This window comes from Arctopsyche grandis, chromosome 11 (genome assembly GCF_051622035.1).
Source record: "Arctopsyche grandis isolate Sample6627 chromosome 11, ASM5162203v2, whole genome shotgun sequence".
NCBI lineage: Eukaryota > Metazoa > Arthropoda > Insecta > Trichoptera > Hydropsychidae > Arctopsyche > Arctopsyche grandis.
The window spans coordinates 8,210,789-8,231,367 of NC_135365.1; the positions used below are offsets into that span (position 1 = coordinate 8,210,789).

General features: G+C 35.0%; 1 protein-coding gene across 1 annotated transcript in view; it reads left to right on the plus strand.

Annotated features, from left to right (window-relative positions):
- LOC143919358 (uncharacterized) overlaps nucleotides 1–20,579 on the plus strand; it is an 80,974-nt gene that overhangs the window by 33,824 nt on the left and 26,571 nt on the right. The window contains exon 7 of the mRNA XM_077441633.1: nucleotides 3,364–3,508. Within this exon, the coding sequence (XP_077297759.1) occupies nucleotides 3,364–3,508 (145 nt within the window). The remainder of the gene's footprint in view (nucleotides 1–3,363; nucleotides 3,509–20,579) is intronic.

The window sequence follows — 20,579 nt, forward strand, 5'->3', positions numbered from 1 at the left end:
TTAGCGCTCGGGTCTCATTGCAAAGTTTAGGTTACGTCACATGCACACCCTCCCCAACACAAACACCCAGTTGAGAGTAAAAATTTAAACCTAAGGCCGTTGGCCCTCACCCTGGAGGTGTTTGAACCTCCGCGTTCGTTTCTAACTCTTATTCTATGTAGCTGATGTGTACGTGTGTATATATTTTATTCCCTTTGTGCGGTATTTTTTGCGTATATATACACTTACATTCATACTAGGTATTCCTTTTGTACCATCGTCAATTATACGGGTCGGTTTCAATATGTATGCATGTATGGAGCGCAAGTGAACTGTGAACTGTGTACTATAGTACGAAATGTGTATGCGGTTACAATTTGATATGTACTCTCTCTTTCCATCGCGTTGGAATGTTTTGTTTTGTTTGTTGAGTTTTGTTGTGTATGGCGAGTGTAGAAATACATATGTATAGGTGAAATTCCAAAAAAAAAAATTATCCACGCTGCAGTACGCTTTCGTGAGAAATCTACCCTTCAGTGGTGGATTAACGCACAGGCGAGGAAAGCCGTTGCGTTGGGCCCCCGAATGGACAGGCGCCCTAGCATTTAAAAAAAATAAAGTTTTAATGAATCATAAGGGCGAAAACACACAGAGAGGCACCCGGTACGTGTTTTATTTTAGATGGTTTTACACACGTAAAAAACGCTAGCATGCATTATCATAAGACAAGTTTGACAGTGATCGATAACGTTGATTCCCATATTTGAAGAAATGTAGGCAAAACTTGTTGAAAAAAAAGAACCCATGCAGATTTTTCACAGCGGGATGCCAAGAACGTGCTAGTGCCATTAGATTCAGTTTGTTTTCGCCCTTATAGTTTTTCTATACTAATCCAATAGACATCGTGAAAGTTTATCTACTTTCTGAAGCGTTCGTTATTTTAATAAATACTTAATCCCATTTCTGAGAGGCGCCATGTTTGCACTTATTAGCTTAAAACTTACTTATAGCGTGAATTTCAGCATCCTCGTCTTGAACTTGGTGTGCAAATAACTTTTTAATTTTATTTTTTTCTCAATTTATCACGGACGATAATAAAAACCAATCGGCGCGTTTATGCGCTCACGCACGCATTTTCGAAAATTCATTAAGAGGGCTGGACCCCAGCTGAAACCCAAAAATAGAAACATGTCTATGTTAGATATCCATAGCATATTAAAAAATAATTGCTCTAGTGCCATAATTGAGGAAGGGAGAAGTCTAATACGTTTGTATGGACAAGGCGCTGGGGTCCAGCCCTCTAAGCACGGCTTTCGTCTTCATTCTTTGCCGGCAGAAAAATTTTAATCCGAGAATGACGGTTGAAAATCGTTGATTTTAAATCAGTCTAAATCGGATATTCTAGCTTTCACTTTCTCGTGGTCTTCACCGAACAGATTTGTTAATATGAATTTGCTTATATTATAATTTAAATACATAGTCTAATAGGGGTCCTCAGAAATTTGTAACCCCTCGGACCCCTACCGAAGTAAATCCCACATTGCTAGCGCCCTGTGGTAAGATATTGCTTAGCAAGTATAAGTATGTATAAGTGTTAGCAAGCATTCTTATCGAGAAGCGATTTTTATTTTTCCCTATTATCTTGCTAGTACAGTCAACCCCCTCCCCCCCTATAACGCGCTACATCTGTTACAAAGGATGGTAAAGGAAAATAATGAAATTGAAAGAAAACATTCTATAGTACATACATATGTACATACATATATGCCTATATATAAAATCCTGTATTTTTTTTTAATTTTCTTTTTATTACATTTTTTACTCATTTTTTTAAACTATCCCAGCATGTTATACTTACATATATGTATGTTGATCGTATATGTACATGTGTTCATGTTGAATTATTTTTAATTTATCTATGGACCGTTTTCTTAAAATTGGATAAATGTGCCCTTAATGAGAGGGTTATAAAATATGAAAACGTTTTAAAGATTCAATACCTATGATTCTACAATTAAAAAAATACAATTATGTGCTTCATTGGTGTTAGATATATTTATTCGTTTTTTTTATGATATTGTTTGATACCTTGAAATGTTTGGAACTGTAAGCTAGGCACTTTACCAAGTAATTTAACTGTTTGAAGATTACCATTGTAATTTTTATCATGTGTTATTAATCAGTGTCTATGAATGTTAGAGCTAATTTTAAAGTTCAATGTGTGTTGGTTTTTGAAATGTGGGCGATTAAAAATAAAGGTACCACTCAGCTCATCTAAATGATGTGTTTTCGCGTTACCTACCGCTGTTGCCATCTACTTTTTTTTGAACTTTTTTATTTCTATCACGTACATACTCTCGCATATTGGTGTCTTTCTGAAAGTCTTTACTTTATCTAAAAATACGTTAAAAACGATAAAGCGATGGGTTGCGTAACAGCTCAACTTTTGTGGGTTTTTATGAAGGCAAAAAGTATTATGCTCTTATCTAGTAGAATGGCGATGGGTAGTTTCTACAACTGAAAGAGTCTTTAATTTAATCAAAGTGGAGCGGGATGAGTGTCTTCAGTACTTCAGCACTTTCACTACTACTTTTCGTCTGGTACTTTTTTTTTTTAAGATAATGCCCTCGAGTGATAGTTTGGAGAATTGTGTAGAATTTAAATTGCACTCGTATAGAATTTTTATTCGGCTCGAGTTTCTGGTAAATTATGGTGGTAATCGAAGCACTTTCAATGAAGCTAATATATTAATAAGAAGTCATGTCATTTATTATTTTATCGAAAATATTTTTTGCAAAATAGTCAAATATAATACGATGTACTATTGTACTCTATCAGTATAGTTCACAAATCATAGTCGTTCTGTTTGCGAGCAGGGTCACCGAGTCTGCGCCAAAGACTCGAATCTTTAAGATTTATCTAACATTAGATGTACATATGTATATGTACATATACAGTTGATTTTATAATTCCTTATTCACATATTATTCCGCGTAAAACGGAAGCTAACGCTATCTTGAAAATATTGTATCTATTTAAAGCTGAGATTCAGCACTGCAACATGTGTGATTTTTTTTTTTAATTTTCATTTTATTTATTTAGTCTGAAGAAAATTCTGCGTTCACAATAAAGTCGGACGATAAACTTTCAGCTCGACCACACGAGTGCTCGTCTCTTTTACAACTACATACATACATACCTACCCGAGACTTTGGTATTATTGCAGTGCTGTGATAGCCGTTTTATTAATTGGACGAAAGTGAGTCCGTCGTCTGAAACGGGTCCATTTGGACGCGGGACGTGGATATCTTTGCCTTATCCCGAATCTGCAAAATCCCTACGATCTCCAAGTTTTAACTCGTCTTTTTATTTTCTTTTTTGCAGTATTTTCCAAAGGCCAATGCGAGACTGGAGGATATCGTTTCCTGGCCAAGTGTGGTGGCTATGCCTGGCTCCTCACCCAGGCTACCCTCGTCCTGGACAAGCAGAACAAACCAGTCAGTGTCGTCTGTGTAAATTACGTCATAAGGTAGGATTTTCTACTTTTCTTCTCTCGTTGTTCGGTGCGCGTCTCTGTTCCGTCTTTTTCTCGGTTTTAGAAAATTTACTAGTAATTTTCTAAATTTTTACTTTTATAATCGTTTGTCGAGGTAAGTGTCGATTAATTTTGATTATTATTCGCATAATATTATATAATTTCAAATTAATGATGTATTTTTTGCAGGTTTCCGTGTACTTGTATGTTTTTGTTTTAGCTTTATTATTATTTTAATAATCAATATTTCTATTTATTTTTTATATAAATTATACATATGTGAAACTGTCTTTTTGTATGCAACGCACGCAGATGGTATTTCGATTTGAATGAATAGTGGTTTTCTTTTCATACTCTGAACTTTTCAAGTTTTGTTTTTGGAATCTGATGAAACTCTCGTATTATAGCAAAATAATGATAAGGTTTCTTTACACGAGCGTGTAAAATTTTGAAATATATAAAAAATTGAATCAAAATGCTGTTATTAACAATCATTCCATTTTGATGTTTTTGCTTTACGTATATCGTAAGAAATTTTCGCATGGATTTGTTCCGTTGCTCAAAATTGCGTATAATTTTCGCTATTGCTTCACACTGCTAACTTGGTAAATCATAAACTTTTTTGCTATATTGACATTGAAGATGCTTTTTTTTTTTAATGCTTTTGTATATTGAATTAAGATACGTGATTTTTGAAGGTTGAATTTTAATGAAATGAAAATCTTGTAAAAAATCAGCGTTTCTCGATGACTTCTCAGTCAAACGTTTGTGCGAACATTTGAACTCGTATATGTATACATTTATTCTGATTCATTTGCAATCAATGTGCGATCTCGGTGGAGTGAATTTCCCTATTTAAATAATGCATTGTTCTTTCACAATAAAAAATCGTTTATTGTTTTTATTGCTCGATTCTGAAAAAGCAGTAAGTAGTCTTCGATTACGGCAATATTCGTAATCGCCAACTGTGCTACCGATAATACCAAACACTCTTATCTCGGATATAATATAATTTGTACATACAAAATATTACACAAACGAATAGCATTAGTTTGTTGGCGAATCATTGGCCTGTCGACATCGGTCAATGTGCCAACTTTTGATGAATATTGATGAACTGAATGGCACGCGACGTTTTATCACTTGATACATCAAAAAATGTATTCTAAATGGTCACACCATGTCATTAACCTATTGTCTTTTCGTTCATGTAACATTTTTCTTAACATTTTACCGTCCGCGTTTTCACAATCGGCGCTGTATTTATCCCTAGCATCAAACGGGTGACGCTAATTAGCGTTCTCGTCGTTTTATCAGTGAATACCTGATTTTTTAACTGTAATTAACAATTAATAAAAATTGTTCATTTCATTTAGTACTAAGTTTGGATTTTAATCGAAAATGATGTATATGTGCCGAATTATGTTGTTTGCTCAAATTTTAAAGAAGTCGAATATATGACGTTGTGAGCTGGATCTTTAGTTAATGTTGAAAATATTCATGTCAAAAGCCTTTATGTGTATAGTGCGACAACACTTATCATCTCACGTTTTTCAAGTCTCATTGAATTGCAGCGGACGTTTTGACGTAGTATGCGTGCTAAAAGGATAGTGAAAAGGAAAAAAAAATGAGAGAGTGCACGTTGGTTGTGTCGGTGATGACCGACTTCGTCAATTTGTCGTTTATGCAATTGAGCTCTCGGCTCGTTCTCCCTACGTTATTTATTCCTGTAATTGGATACGTAGAGTAACTACGTGATGACTCTTCTTACCTTGCCGAGTACTATTGTATACATTTTTTTATAATTTGGTATGCTGAAATCGCACTATTGCTTCCGGTCGTGTATTTCGGCTTTGGCTCGACCTTTTTTTGCACAATTTCCGATGCGTTTTGCCTCACATCGTTATGCGGAACGCGTTTGTCACGAATCTCGTGCATGGTTTTTAGTGCATTAGCACCTGTGGATTTGTGTTTGTTGCCGCAGTGCGGTCGTGCCTCGCTAATTTTGAAAGTGTGCTCGGATATTTAGTTGGCTAGCGTGTGTTTCAATCTTTAATATACATAATTCAATTTTCGTTTTACGGACTTTGCGTACACTTTAAATAGGAAGGGTATTATAATTAGTTTGGTGATTATTCCGCAAAAAGCGATCTCGGGCGCGCCACTAAAATCTCGATCACGGAACAACTGACATCCAAAAACTCCATCAATCGAAAGCTATCCACGTGAAATATTGTACTAATGAGAACTCTAGTGCCAGATAATATGCGGAATAATCCATTTACCATTATAATTATCATTGAAAATGATGATAAATACACATAAGCTGGCAACTAATGTATCGGAAACTTTAACATGAATTTTGACTGGTTTTTGTCCATTCGATTTGGTTCAATTGTGCCGTAATGATTATGACCCGTAACTAAAAAATAGTACAGTATCTCTAGGTGATATGTTGATGAAAGCGTCAATGACCGGCAATTGTCGTAATATGTTTAAAAAAAATTTGACTAGAATATGTAGGAAACTTTTTGTTTTCATATTTAAATTGACGTCTGTCTTCATATCGTTAAAGCGCTTTGATATGTTAGAACGTTCAAGCTAATATATACCTTATGCTTGGTAGCAATAGAGTTTAGTATCGAATGCGTGTCATGAATTACAAAGCTCTAGTACTATCTTAGCTTTTTAATGCAGTTCATTTGCACTATGTATGTAGGAAGTTTAATTGTTCATTAAGCTATCGTGCGATGTAAAGGCGCGTTTACATCGACAGCAATATGTATTATATTTAGTGTGGAAGTGTGTATATAGGATTATTTTCAGACGAATCTCATTAGGTACCTATATCGGGGACGAAATTTCTCGGCGTACGCGTTCGCAGATGTAAACGCCCCATTATCCCGTCATCGTTGATATTCTGCGCTCGCATTCGCTTTTCGCCTTGGTGTCACCGACCCATTATACCCAACAATTGTTTTATTATCGTTGCACGTCTTCGTTTTGATTGGTGGTAGCATTTTATATAACACTCGACGCCGATTTTCATCTTACGGTTAATATGATATGTGTCTTATTAACATAAAACAATCATATGTTTGTTTTTTTTTTCAGATTTAAGCCTTTTCTTTAGAACTTTGCATTGGTTTTATTATTTCTGGTTTCGGTTGCATCGTGCGAATTGCAGGCGCCGAGGTGCGTTTGTGTAATATTATGCAGTATTGAATTCGTCGAATATTTATCGCGTGTTTTATTTGCGTACGAATAATGTATGTAAATCGCAAATCGCAAATCGTTTTGGTGATGCTGTTATGTAGAATTTGACTCGGTGATATGATGGATGCTTGTTTGTGCGTTTTTGGAAATGTGAAGATCCGTGATTGATTGTTGATGCGTATTATGTTACATAGAAATAGTAAACTTTATAGTTAACTTACGGTGATCTAAAAATTTTGTTCTATTGGATTTGGGTTTTATTTATAAACCATATACATATTGTATGTGATGTTTTTCGCTCGATTCGATTAAGACGGTATTCGAAATATATTCCCGGGTTTTGAGCGAACTTAATATATGTATGTATAGTGATAAAATAGGTCACTCACTAGACAACTCCTTCGTATGGACGTTTTAGTTTGTTCACGTTAAGTTTACCTTAGGCCTTCCTTTTCCTTTTTTGAGTCCCTTTATTTAGCTCAAAACTATTTTGTAGATTACATTTCTAAGAATAAGATAAAATTTACAATCATTGCGTTGTTTCATAGTCGTATAATTACACATGGTTTATTAAAAAATACAACATTATAAAGAAGAAATAAAGATACGTATGAAATTAGGGATGGAGTTCGTTAGGGAAAATTAATTCCGTTTTCAAATCTAAAATTTTGTCGGAAGAAAAAGATCTTTGATCAATTTGTCTTACCAGTGACGACTTATAGTTGTGAAATTTGGACATTGAACGCCAGAATACTGCATATAGTATAAAGTATGGAACGCTGAATGCTCATGGTAACGAGGAGAGATAGAAAACGGAATAATTGGGTTTGACAAGGATAGTTGATATAATAGAGAGAATCTATTTTATAGTCGAGAGCCGACCTGGTTTGACCAGTCCGCCGTGTAGGAGATCTTCTCACAACAAACTTTTCCATGTTTCTCTCCATTTTTCTACTGTTGTCTCGATGGAGAGAATAAAGGGAAATGGCAATTGGCGACTCATGTAGCTAGAAGAACCGACGATAGATGGACCAAAGAAGAAATGCTCGATGGTACTAGAGATAATGTGTAAGGGTGCAAGGAAGGCCACAGAGGAGATGTATGGGACTTGATAGTTGCCCAAAACAGAGACGAATGGAAGCGTGTTGGCGAGGCATTCATTTAGCAGTGGATGGCGAATGACTGTAAATGTAAATGACGTGATGATGAAACTATTATAATATGTCGATTTGTAACAGTAATTCAGTGCTTGGTAGCACAACATATGCAATTTTTGATGTTTTTTAAAAAATATTTTCATGTTTGTAGATATAATACATGTGTAGTTAAGTGATATGTCAGGACACAACGTGATGCAACGAACTGTCATTGAAGAAAGTTTGTTTCCTGTTGTGTCGCGTCGCTTCACCGCGTATTTGGCCTATGTACACTCATAGGTAAGAAGTTGCTATTTCTACGTAAATATAAATGTGGTTCTAAATCTTTTTCTGTATACAATCGGGTATCCACTAACACCGATTAGAACCCTCTTTCTGTTGATTGGAGTTTTATCTAATGGAAATGTACTTCTTTTTCTGTTTCTGAAGATTAGATAAATTTTATCCATATCTCCAATAATACCACTTGCACACTAATTGCGCACTCGTGGCGAACACTGTTGTTGTTCATTATATGTACCGATATATCGAATATCAGTATCGGAGTTTGCGTCAACTTGAGAATTTCGTCAATTCCCAAACAAACAAACATCTGTTTGTAGAGCAGTCTCGCCCCACACTACGCAGCCACCGAAAGCAACAGGTGGTGCTTAAAAATCACCTCACCCAAGAGATGGATACACATTTTTCCTGCCTAAAAGTACCGGATTTCACGCGCACATTTTCCGCAGTATTATTTTCGTGTGCGGCCACCGTTTAAAATAAGTACATAAAACGTCGTGTTGAATTTTATTATTATACCTATAAGCCGGCCAAGTTTTTCCGCGGCAGTGCTGCACTGCACTGACGTCATCTGTCAAATAAAATATGCACTTTAACCGCATCGCAGAAATGCAACGAGCACTCTCTTTTTTTCGTACACGTATCGAGGTTACTTTCGATCAGTGTATTTGCTCGTTTTATCTGGTATGAATCTATGTACATATGTAAGTTTGTTCGGTTTGCGTAGTAGCATATGTGCAAAAAGTCACGTAACTGGTATGTGTGTATGGAGGTTCTAGGAATTTTTGCGGTTAATCGGTTTTCGGTGTGATGCATTTGTCGTGCAACTTATGTATATCTCATACTATGTACATATATGTACATAGTTGCGGATGTTATGTGGTGATTTTGGTGTCGATGCTAATTAATCATTAACCTTTGCTTGTTTGTAGTCGGCTTGTTGTGTATTATGATTGGTTGATTTGCAAGGAAGTGCATATCTCGCTGTTCGTAAATGGCATCTTTTGTAGTTTCTCTTCCTTACTATGTGCTAAATTGTAGGGCTTTCAATTCGATGTAACTGGGGTGTTTTTATATGACAATGTTTATTTTTGACAGATTCCGGAAAATATGTGATGGTCTAAAAATAGCGTGGAAACTGAGCGCGTAGTAAAATAGTATTATAGTGATTTGTGTTCCTTTTCCTGCTTAGTATACGGTGTTTCATAAGTTTTTCATTGTTGATACGTAAAATATTTTTATTATTCATATGTACACACTTCGTTTTACAAGTGTTGGGTTTTTATTGAAGGTGCTATTTAACATATTGACAGTTGGTTCGCCGAAATTTAATCGGATTTTCCTTGTTTGTGTTTTGCAATGATTTTTTACTGGCATATCTATGGTCTGAAAATACTGTGGAGTATGATTCTTGATGTGCCATTTGTTCAAAATTCAAACGTGGTGTCGAAGCTTAAATTGATTAGATGGAGATTTAAAAAATAAATATTACAAATATCAGAAACTAGTGTTGGGCCCGTTGATTTCAACGGGTGGTTTCGAAAAGGAATTGAAACTCGAATAAAAATAAAGTTAAAGATATTGAATCGACTGGTTTCGGAAAGAAATTGATGCACGAATTACGAACTACGTTTTGTGCATCGCCGACCTCCTGCCGCCTTTTTCCCCAAAATTAAAAAAACTGAAAAAACCTGAAAAAAACTGAAAAATATGAAAAAACTGAAAAATATGAAAAATATGAAAAAAATGAAAAAAATGAAAAAAAAAAATTTTTGTTCCCCATACTGGTTGACGGTTGATCGTCCGTCACATATATACAAATATACATACAAATATACATACAAATATACATACAAATATACATACAAATATACAAATATACATACAAATATACAAATATACAAATATATTTAGCGACAGTCCGTTTTTATATATATTATTCTTAAGAATGCTGAAAATCTCGCCGTGACCACTGACGAAGACATATACATGGGCGGCCTTGTACGGGGGGGGGGGGGGCAACAATTAAAGACAATAATTAGTGAGAATTATTTAGTTTAGATACACAAATTTGAATTGGTACAATACTAGTCCTTCAAAACGATTCAATATAAAGACAAACAAGTTTCGAAGTATGGATAAATGCGGTGGCCCTTCATTAACCGTAATTCATAAACCGTCTACCCCCACTCCTAATCTTACTGCTTTGGTACGAGTTCATTTTTCAAGTCTTCATCAACTCAAAAGAGTTTGTGCCGTAAGGTGGACCCGAATAAATGAGAAGTATGTATGTATGTATAAGAATATTCAAATTTTTTTCTGTTTCAAATTTCATACCGTCATGTTTTCAATTCATACTTGCATTAAAATTTCTTCTCGGTTTTCCCAGATTCAATTGTATGATTACTTTGAAGATGATATGGGGGGTTGTAGAAGTGGATAGTGTTGACAATTTTCCTCAAAGCTACTACTTTGTATATGATTAATTCATGGAAATATTCCCACATATACCAATTGCACAAACATTTCGACAGCTTTCTTTACTGTTTTCAGTTTACATACATACATAGTTAAGAATAATCTATTTAGTTGCACTAATATAAATTTTGGCGCCGCGCTGCTCTCGCTTACTTACGACTCGATTCCACTGAAACTCCCAGACGCAGGCAGGCAGGGGATCTTTCGTGACAAAGAAAATCACATGTGAAGGTTTTGGGGGTTGTGTGTACAGTGCTTTTCTTATATTTAAGAGGGCTGGACAGCAGCGCCTTGTCCATACAAACGTACTATACTTCTCACTACCTCAATTATGGCACTAGAGAAATTATTTTTTAATATGCTATGGATATCCACCATTGGGGTGCATCTATCGTTTTATTTTTTTTAATTAATTATTTTTTATAGGAGCTAGGAGCCGCCAAACATCTATAAAATCGCCTCTTTTTTACACCCACGAAAACAGTCTAGCGTGGTTATTTAACGGTCGATTTTTAAAAAAATACGCCAATAGATGCACAGAAAATATCTTTCTCGTACCGATGATGAAATTTTTTTAAAAATTGGTCCAGTTTTGGAGGAGAAAATAGTAGAATACGAACCCTCGATTTTGTCAATTTAAAACACGTTTTATCTGGTCAAAGCGCAACTGTCGCATTCACTCAATATATATATTGATATATATTTTCGCATTCACTCAATATATACATACACTCAATATATATATCGAAGAAAGGAACGGTAACATAAGTAAGGTTTCGGGTGTACAGCCCTCTTAATACTTTGCCTTGGCAGACGAACATATGTAAGCACGTGCTGTCTATCATATCGTGTCGAATCGATCGAATTGCATTCTCTTTGATGCGACGTGTACGACGAGCAGAGAGGTAGTTGCGATCTAGCGGTGAACGTGTCGAGTCAGGGGGAGGAGTGGGTGGTGGGCGGGTTGGGCGGCTGCGATCGTCCGACACTCGTTGTCCGCCAGCCGACGTGGAAGCCACGCGTCTCGCCAACGCCACAACTTTACATTCGCACACCAATCACAGTTGCATAACACAACAACGCAACAGTCAGCTGTTCGACAACCCGACCGCCGGAAAACGGACGACATGGTAAAGAACGAACGCGCCCCCGCCGAGACACGAAACAGTGCACCGACAGACAGTAAACAGTGAAATTTCGCCGAACTGCATCGTTGCACTTCGCCTTCCTTCGGATCCGTCAAAAACTCTGTTACCGAGCTGGTTCTTGTTTCAAATCACGGTCCGACCTGTGCCGCTCGATTCCTTATCTCCAGTTTGTTATTCGGCTGAGGTGTTAAACGTCAAATCTACGCTCAAAGTGTGCGTGCGGTGTTTTTTTTTTCGCACCGGCCTTGTCCCATTAGCGCGCTCTAGTAGTAGTAGTCGGGCCGCGTGTATTTTCGCGCGCGCTCTATTATATATGTTTATATGTGTGTGTGTGTGTGTGTATGTTTGTGTAATCTCTATCAAGTTCAAGGCTGTGTCAGAGCAATCGTCCTATTATTCATTGGCACCGATGTTTTTTTCCATCTGTCGTCGTTATATAATCTCATGTTATATATCTTTGAGTGCTTGTGTGTATTTATATATGTATATATATTATATGTATGTATGTAGTAGGTGTGTGCCGTCTATAGTTTTACGACAATTACATTTTATTCGCTTTCGTTTAGTTCATTGTGCATGAAGTTGGCGTATTTCGGATATTTCCATTGCGTCTTATTTATTGGATGTGAGTTTTGTATTTCTTATAAGATTTATAGAAAAATAAATATGTATATTGAAATGCTAAACCTATGTATGTATGTATGCCGATACAACAGCAATGGAATTTTCCACAGGAAAGTCTATTCTATTATTTTATATGATTGTTGGTTAGTTGAAGTTTTGTACTTATGTACAATCGGTTATTGCTTGATAGTATTCGAATTGGAAAATTATTGTTAGTTGATATTAATCTCAAAGCATACTTACCTGCCTTAATGTGGTTGCAAATTTGATAAAAATTGTCGTTTATGTGACGTCTTTTGGCTTTGTATATTCCTGTGGAATACGGTCTGATTAGTGAGAGTGGGTCGTTGCAATTAGTAAGTGCAATTTTTTGCATAGGACATGTTTTAAATTTTGTTTCTTTTTAATATCACTTTATACATTTAATAATGTTAAAAAATCATATTGAAATTTTTTTTCGTTTACTAATTTTTTTATGCATTTACATTTAAACATTTACTCAATTTTTAGTATGTATTTTACTAATTCCAAAGATCAATAAGTGCACACTTGTGAGTTTTGATGCAAAAAGTTGAAGTTTTTTTTTTGATGGTCTGTGTTACTTGGCGTTACAAGGCGCGCATATAATTTTTCTCGATAATTTGATAACACACGTTATAAAAATTAGTGTCATAAAATAATTCATAAATCTTTTCACCCGCATTGATAAGGAAATGCCGTTGACATGGAATTATAAATTTGATTTAAACGCACCTTGCCGTATTATGTACACTATTTATGACCGGCAATTTCCTTACAAATTATTTTAATTATCGATTTGTATTGTATTTATGACGACATAAATTATGAAATTACACTTACTATACGATGTGTCACTGTTTAGAGTCGTTTTCTATGGAAGAGGACCAGTACGTTTCGACTATCACGTATTCCGAAAGTCTACAAATAAACGTAACGCAGGTCATGTGAATTGTGCATTTATAAATTTCCACGATATTCTATTTGCGTCAGTGCTTCTGAAAGTCTCGGTTTTTTGACAATACGGGAATAGCTGTCACAGTTGTTTACATTGCGCGTTCGTTCGTATGTAGAATGTATCGTATGTAACTTTTTTACGGTTTTAATTGCATGCAAATTACACAATGGCGTCTTGTTGCACGTTTTCGTGTAGATCGCGTGTTAGTTTTTTCATGTGACATAACTTGAACGTAAGCCAACGCTTATTAAACACCAAACTACAAATGAAATATATCTAGTGGTTGAAAACTTTTCTCCAATTGAAAGCAATTTCAGTATCATCGTTCAAAATAGTATCTCTCGATCGGGTGGCAGACATATTGGCAGACGATTCTACCAAATTTGTCTGCCGTAGCGATTTTTGTTTTTGAGACTAGCAACGTGTCGTCCGAATTGTGAGTTTTTGTTCACAAAATGATACAATCTGAGCAACAAACTAACGCATAATTAATTGCATGTAATAGGCTACGAACAAATGTTTTTATTCTGTGTTGTATGGTCTGTAGTTGGGATGCTTTGAGTTTATAGAACGGATTATGAAACGGACTAGTGCTTAAGTCGGATTTTATTTTATTAATGTAATGCGACGTGTTTATCTCAAATCTCATTAACAATGCTTAGTATGTGCTTATTTAAACATGACACTTTTACGATTTTGGTCTATTATCTTTTCGATAATGCATTTTTTTTCAAAATGTCATAATCCTCTTGTATTTTCGATATTTTTTTAAGAAGTTGTCGTCAAACGTGAAGGCCAGAGCGAGCGTTGTATTCTTAATTTTTACTTTTTTTTCGTGTTTCGGTGAAACCGACCGGAATAAATCTGGGTGTGAATTAATACTTTGTTCTATGTAGTTGGGTCGGCAAGTCTGTGCCGATTCAATTCTAAGTCCGTTTAACCGATTTGAAGTTTGTTCGTTTGTCGATTTTATATAGGTAGGTACTTGGCGCTTAATTTTTGACGGCTTAATAATCGAGGTGAATTGCATTTCTCACTCGGATGAAATTTAAATAATGCGGTTCAATTGGATTGTGTCAAATGTGCTAAGTGTTTAAATTGTCGGTTTAATTTTTAAAATATTTCAACAGAGCGGTTTTTATGTCGATAATTGTGAGCGAAATTCTACTTTGTATACAATGGAGATTTCGCGCAGCTTCTTATGGAATATATTATCAAACAAAACGCTAAGTGTTATTATTCAATAAACGTTAAATGTATAATGTAAAAAAAAAACGCCGACTTTGCCCCTTTTGAAACTTGGGTTTATTGATTTTGTCAAATACAATTGAGGTTATGTTAATTTGATGTTTTTGTTTGGTTAGATTAATTATTCACTTATAATCTTAAACCGAGTGTTAACTGAGTTAATTATACTCGGTTAATTTACTAGTTGGCATTTGATTTGCGTCATTTACTTTTGTAGATGAGCTCATTACATTTTGTAATATTTCACTGTATGCACGCACCTTATACTTTTAAAAATATCTGAGGATTAATTGTTTTATTTGTTTGTTATACAAATTTAAATTTTTCATATTAGGGTCAGCAATTGTTTTATACTATCTTATGGTATTTTAATTTAGACAGTAAGTATGTAGATGACATTTTTTTTCATTTATAACTTCCAACCTCCCGAGTAATGCAGGGCAATATTGTTTGAGTCAAATATGTACAGCTCTCTAACTCGATCTATTGTATGTACCTATTATATAAATAGGTACTAATATACCTATATAAAAGCATTGTCGTCAAGTGTTAAATAAAGATTTTTAATGTTGAAATTATTTCACTTATTTATTAAAGTCTTTTTTTTTTTTAAATAATAAATGCAAAATGAATATCTTGGAACAAATCCAAAGCTGTGATGTGTTCGATGGATGAACGAATGTGTCGGGCGATTGTTGTAAATTTTGCTTTTTTTTATTATTATTCTTGATCATATCTCAATTGCATTACATACTTCAGGGGTGGCAAACAAAGAGTTTCGCCCGGGTTTGTTTTTATTTCTTTTTTTTTGAGTCGTAAATTTTAATGTTGTCTGGGTCGAGATTTCCCGCTTTTCCTCGCGCATGCGCTCTCCTTGCTCTCATCGACTTTCGCTTTCCGGCATGAATGGGCGACAGAGAAAGCGTCCCCCTCCCCCTTCACTTTCTCCCCATCCCCCCGCGGGAATGGAAGGAGAGCCCGATCGATTGCCGTCACGTATACTAGCGTGCGTGACCTGCGACAACATATTCTATGCATTTGCACTTCGCGATGCGTATCTACGTACACGTAGCACCGAAATCGTCTCTCGTAGACGTATATACTATAATTTAATTTGCGCCCTCCGTTTTGGTGCGAGGAGGCTTTCTTTTCGGATGAAAGTCGTCCGGTGGGTGTGTGGTTCGTCGACCGCGATATGCCGGTTCCAAAATAACGACGCAGACGGCCATAACCGGCCCGAATCGCTGACGTTGTGTTCGTGTGCGTTTTTTTTTGCACTTGCGTTGTTGTCGGCGTTTGCAGAATGCGATGCTAGAGTTAAATCGGGTGTTTGAAGAGTTCTTTCTGATAGTGTGTGGTGTTTTTTTAAGCTGCAGTTCGATCGATGGTTAGCGTATGTTGCTAGAAGTCCCGGGTTCGAGCCCTGATTAGATCTCGATTGAAAAGAATCATGTTTTGTATGGTTACGAGTATGCTATTTGGATTTGGATATTTGCGACTTTAAATCGATCGGTTCTTATTAGAGTTTGTCAATTTATCTGATTCAATTGTTGACACGGTTCCTCACAAATTGGCTACCTACCCTTTATTTGTCACCACTGTCTGATTGAATATAATTTAAAATTTATATACCTACATACAAGTTTGGCCATAGGTGTCGTATTGGGGCAACATGTTTATAAATTGCAATATTTTTTGGGTAGATAGAATGTAGGTATTAAAGTTGGTCGGTAGAGCTCTGGACATTTTTAAGCAAAAAAATTTAAAATTCCTTATTTCCTTTCTTATTTATCTTGTGAAGCATATTGCATTGATATGTATGTACATACATATCTAGATATAACAAAAGTTATAATTTAATACGATATTCAAATAATTTCTTTTAATGAATGAAAAATAAGTTGCTTATATCATTCGTGATAAATTGACACGACCAAGATTAAACAATCCACCTTACATTTGATTTATATAAAAATTTTCTTCTTGGTACAAATGTGACCTTTCCTCTCCACTTTACAAGTGGGCATTGTTATAATTAGACAACGGATACTCATGAGGGCAATATTTTTTTTGCGATAAGGCTATTATCAACTTTGTAGAAAATCTTTTTTTATTGATCTCTTGCTTTCAGCATCGTTGCAACGTGTGCTGTATTTTGAAATTGCCCTAATGAGTATCCGTCCCTTAGTGGTAATCACTGGAGATTTACCCTTGTTTGAAAAGCCTTCTTCTAAATCTACCAATCTAATCCCAGTCGCTTATCTTAAACCTAATTTCAGTTAATTTGGCGGTAGGCAAACTCTGGATCTTGTTATTAAAGTTTTTTTTTATTAATCTCACCCAATTTATGTAGCTCAAAACAAATCAACTGATAAATTGGGAATGGTGTATTTTTCGTGGAAGGTATGGCAACATTAGCACCAGCGATTTTCTATATGTATTTGGTACTCAGTTGGAATGTTCTTCACATTAAAGTTGTTTCTTTCTTTGTATGGTAAAAATGGTTGTCTTTTCTATTTATGTACGTAGTTTATCTATCCGTAGCAGTAGGCAAAGGGAAATGATTGGAATGTGCTTCTCAAAGAGCAACCCTTTTCACCGAAGTCCGACATCGATTGTACGTTATATTATATAACTTAATATAATACAATTATGTATGTCTGTAGAAATCTGAAAAAATACGCGGTTGTTTGTTTGCAGGGGGAGTGTTTTGACGAGTTAGAGTTTGCGTGGAGTGCTCGATAAGTTGTGCAACCCTTTATGATACGTAAGAGTTTGCGGTTGTTTGTTGGCCAAGAAGCAATCTGAACGAAAGCATTTTTGCACGGTGCGTGCGATAAATTCGTGCAATTCGAGACCTGTCGTATCTATATATTTTTTTTCATTTTTGCAAGTTTCGTCCACTGTATCAATCTTTTGCTTTTCGTGGTATTAATTACATACATGACTTTGTTGTCGTACGGTTGATTAATCGTCTCCAATTCACAATCAAATCAATATTTTTTTGACACAAGTCGCCGTTGATGTATCAAAACACATTTTCTAGTATATAATATGAGATTTTTCTGAGAAAAAAAGGCAAATATGCGACGACTCATACATATGTAAATACGTAGACATTTCTACTATTTTTCGCACTTAGTTGCTTTGTTTATTGTTTTGCATTCCACTCTCACTTATTTTTCCAGTACCAGACATAAAAACTGCGTAAAGATTAGAGATAAAAAAATGTGCTAATAACTTAAAACTGTTCAAATTGCTGTATAAATTTCAACGTTCATCAAACATTTTTATAACAATTTGAAAAACGAAATGTCGTCGATAAAATTTATCCGGTCAAATTCTCCCGATCGATAGTTTCGCTTCGGTAATTTTGAACAAAACACAATCTAATCTGATTTAACTGAAATACAAACAAAAAAAACGGTTTTGAAATAGCCCTCAGAAATTAATGACTGAAACATTTTGCCAAGTGATCGCAGAATAAGCATAGCATATATTTGTGCAATGAAAAAGCGCAAACGAACGTTTCGAATTGTGTAGATTAAAATTATTATAAAATTACCGACGGTGCATTGACGCATTCTGATGCACTTTTGGCATCGATAAAACTTTTGTCACCCCATATTTTTCTGCGATACACATGTAAATCGAGCGTATGAAAGTGTTGATATTATTTTCTCGGCGTTAGAATCGAGTTCAGTGACATTAATTGTAATTACACATTTAGAACGCCATTGCATAATCGTGGGATGTGCCGCTTTATAAATAGGAAAATATCATGTCGTTTGGGTATTGCCAGATAGCAAGGTCGTCTAAAATAATATTTCGACTGATGAAAAAAAATAATGAAAAGAAGCAACAACATGTCATTTAGACGTGACCGCGTGTTTTTTCGGGGCCGAACACGTGCTGTGTCCATGACACTGAATGATTATAAAATTTTCCGATTTCATTCATTTCAGCTGTTAATTTTGCGATCGGTTTACCGTTTTTTTTCTTACAGACGCTGAAAAGTAGTCCGTATATCGATTTTGTGTCATTCGACTGTCTGCATCGTCTTCTTGTACGTTATATGTATATATGTATTTTTCTTTCAGCTTCGATCGTTTGGTTTAGTTTGAGTAAACTGCAATTGACTATCTGTAATATTTTATGTATTATATCATTTCTTGGAGCTTCTTTTGTGTTTGTTTATATAGCAATTGTCCAAGTATGTTATTGTATTCATTGAATAATTGAACGTAGTTTTGTCAAATGGTGTTAACCGACATGAATAAGTTTGGATTTAATCTTATTACTAAAGAGCGGACACAGAGCGCGCCGTTCATTGTTCAATTGTTGTAAATGCATTGTTAAAGGTTCGCCGAACCTTTTTTTTGCACTATAGCTTTGTAAATAGAGCCAAAGCACCCTCTCTATCCGCGCTCTACTTATTACCCTTTATTTTGTATTAAATAAAATGGTTTTACGAATTTTAAAAAATTAGTAGGCGAAACTGCCCAAATGACATGTAAATTATAATAGAAATGTAGTGTCTTGTACTTTTTATTTAAAAGACAAGTCATTAGTAATGACTCATTACTGTTAGACATTCCCATTCCTTGTTGAGTATTATGAAATATCATTAAGAGGTCCATATACGCAGCGATTTGTCGTTATAATCCGTTGGGAAATTTATTTAAAGATTTATCGTAGCGACAGACTAATGGGTAGTAGGTGGCAGGTCTTTTAAGGATTTGAAAATGTTATTAAACAATGGACCAGACGCTTCAGCTTTATTACGGTCAGTTGTAAGTCCTTTGTTAACTGCGTTCTAGTTTTTTCTTCTTCAATTTGATCTCAAAATTTCATTTAACAATTTTTTGCCTAATAAAAATTCTCTGAAGCGAAGTACTCAATCCAATTAGTTGTAGTGAAATAGCTCACCACGGTGGTACGAATACCACATGTGATGGTCTTTAAGCCACTTCGTTTGTTTTAATTGTTGTCTTAAAAATCCATCTAAAATATAAGATCAAGATTAGACATCGAACACCATTTTCATTAAAAGTACGATTATTCACTAAGGGATAAAATATAATGCTAAAAAATGAACCGTATTCACAATAAAAAGCAAAGTAAGAGCTTAGGATCTAAGCTTGAACAAATTATGGCTCGGGTAGAGTGTACTTTAATAGTAATACATAAAGCAAGTAAATACATAAATAAGGTAAAAGGATGTTATGTGGCTGCTGCTAGGAAATTTCAAACAACATTATATATATATATATATATATATATATATATATATATATATATATATATATATATATATATATATACATACATATATATGTATTATGTAGTTGTAGTTCATTGTTCGTCAAAATTGCCAAAATCGTATTGATCTTGGTGCAGGCGGGCGTTGACTTATCCTCGGAAGGTTGTTGTTAATCTTGGAACATTGTATTGAAGCATTCGCTAGATAATTTAGATTGAAAATTGTACTACGAATTTTTGTTGCGATTGCCAATATAACTGTTAAAATATGTTGGTGTGTGTATTTTGAGGTGTGGTCAAAAACTATTTTTATCAGACGCTAATCATAATTGTCCTAAACCTAGTATGTTCAACACACGTTTTCGTTATATATTTCGTTTATTTGATTTTATTTTTTTTCATTCAATATGTCAAGACTGAAATAGCTATTTGACATTTGACGTGACAGTTCAGGTACATTCCGTCTGTAATTGCAATACTATGCATTTTTATACGTCTACTTCAATGTTATGAACTGATTTCATTTTTGTTGTAAAAACTACATATCAAGTTAGAAATATGTATTAATGGACAAGGCTTTAAAAATTAAAACAGCCCCGACTGTGACGTCACACCGTATAAGATCATAATTAGCAGTTATCTAAATACGTATGTATATTTACACGGTCATTATT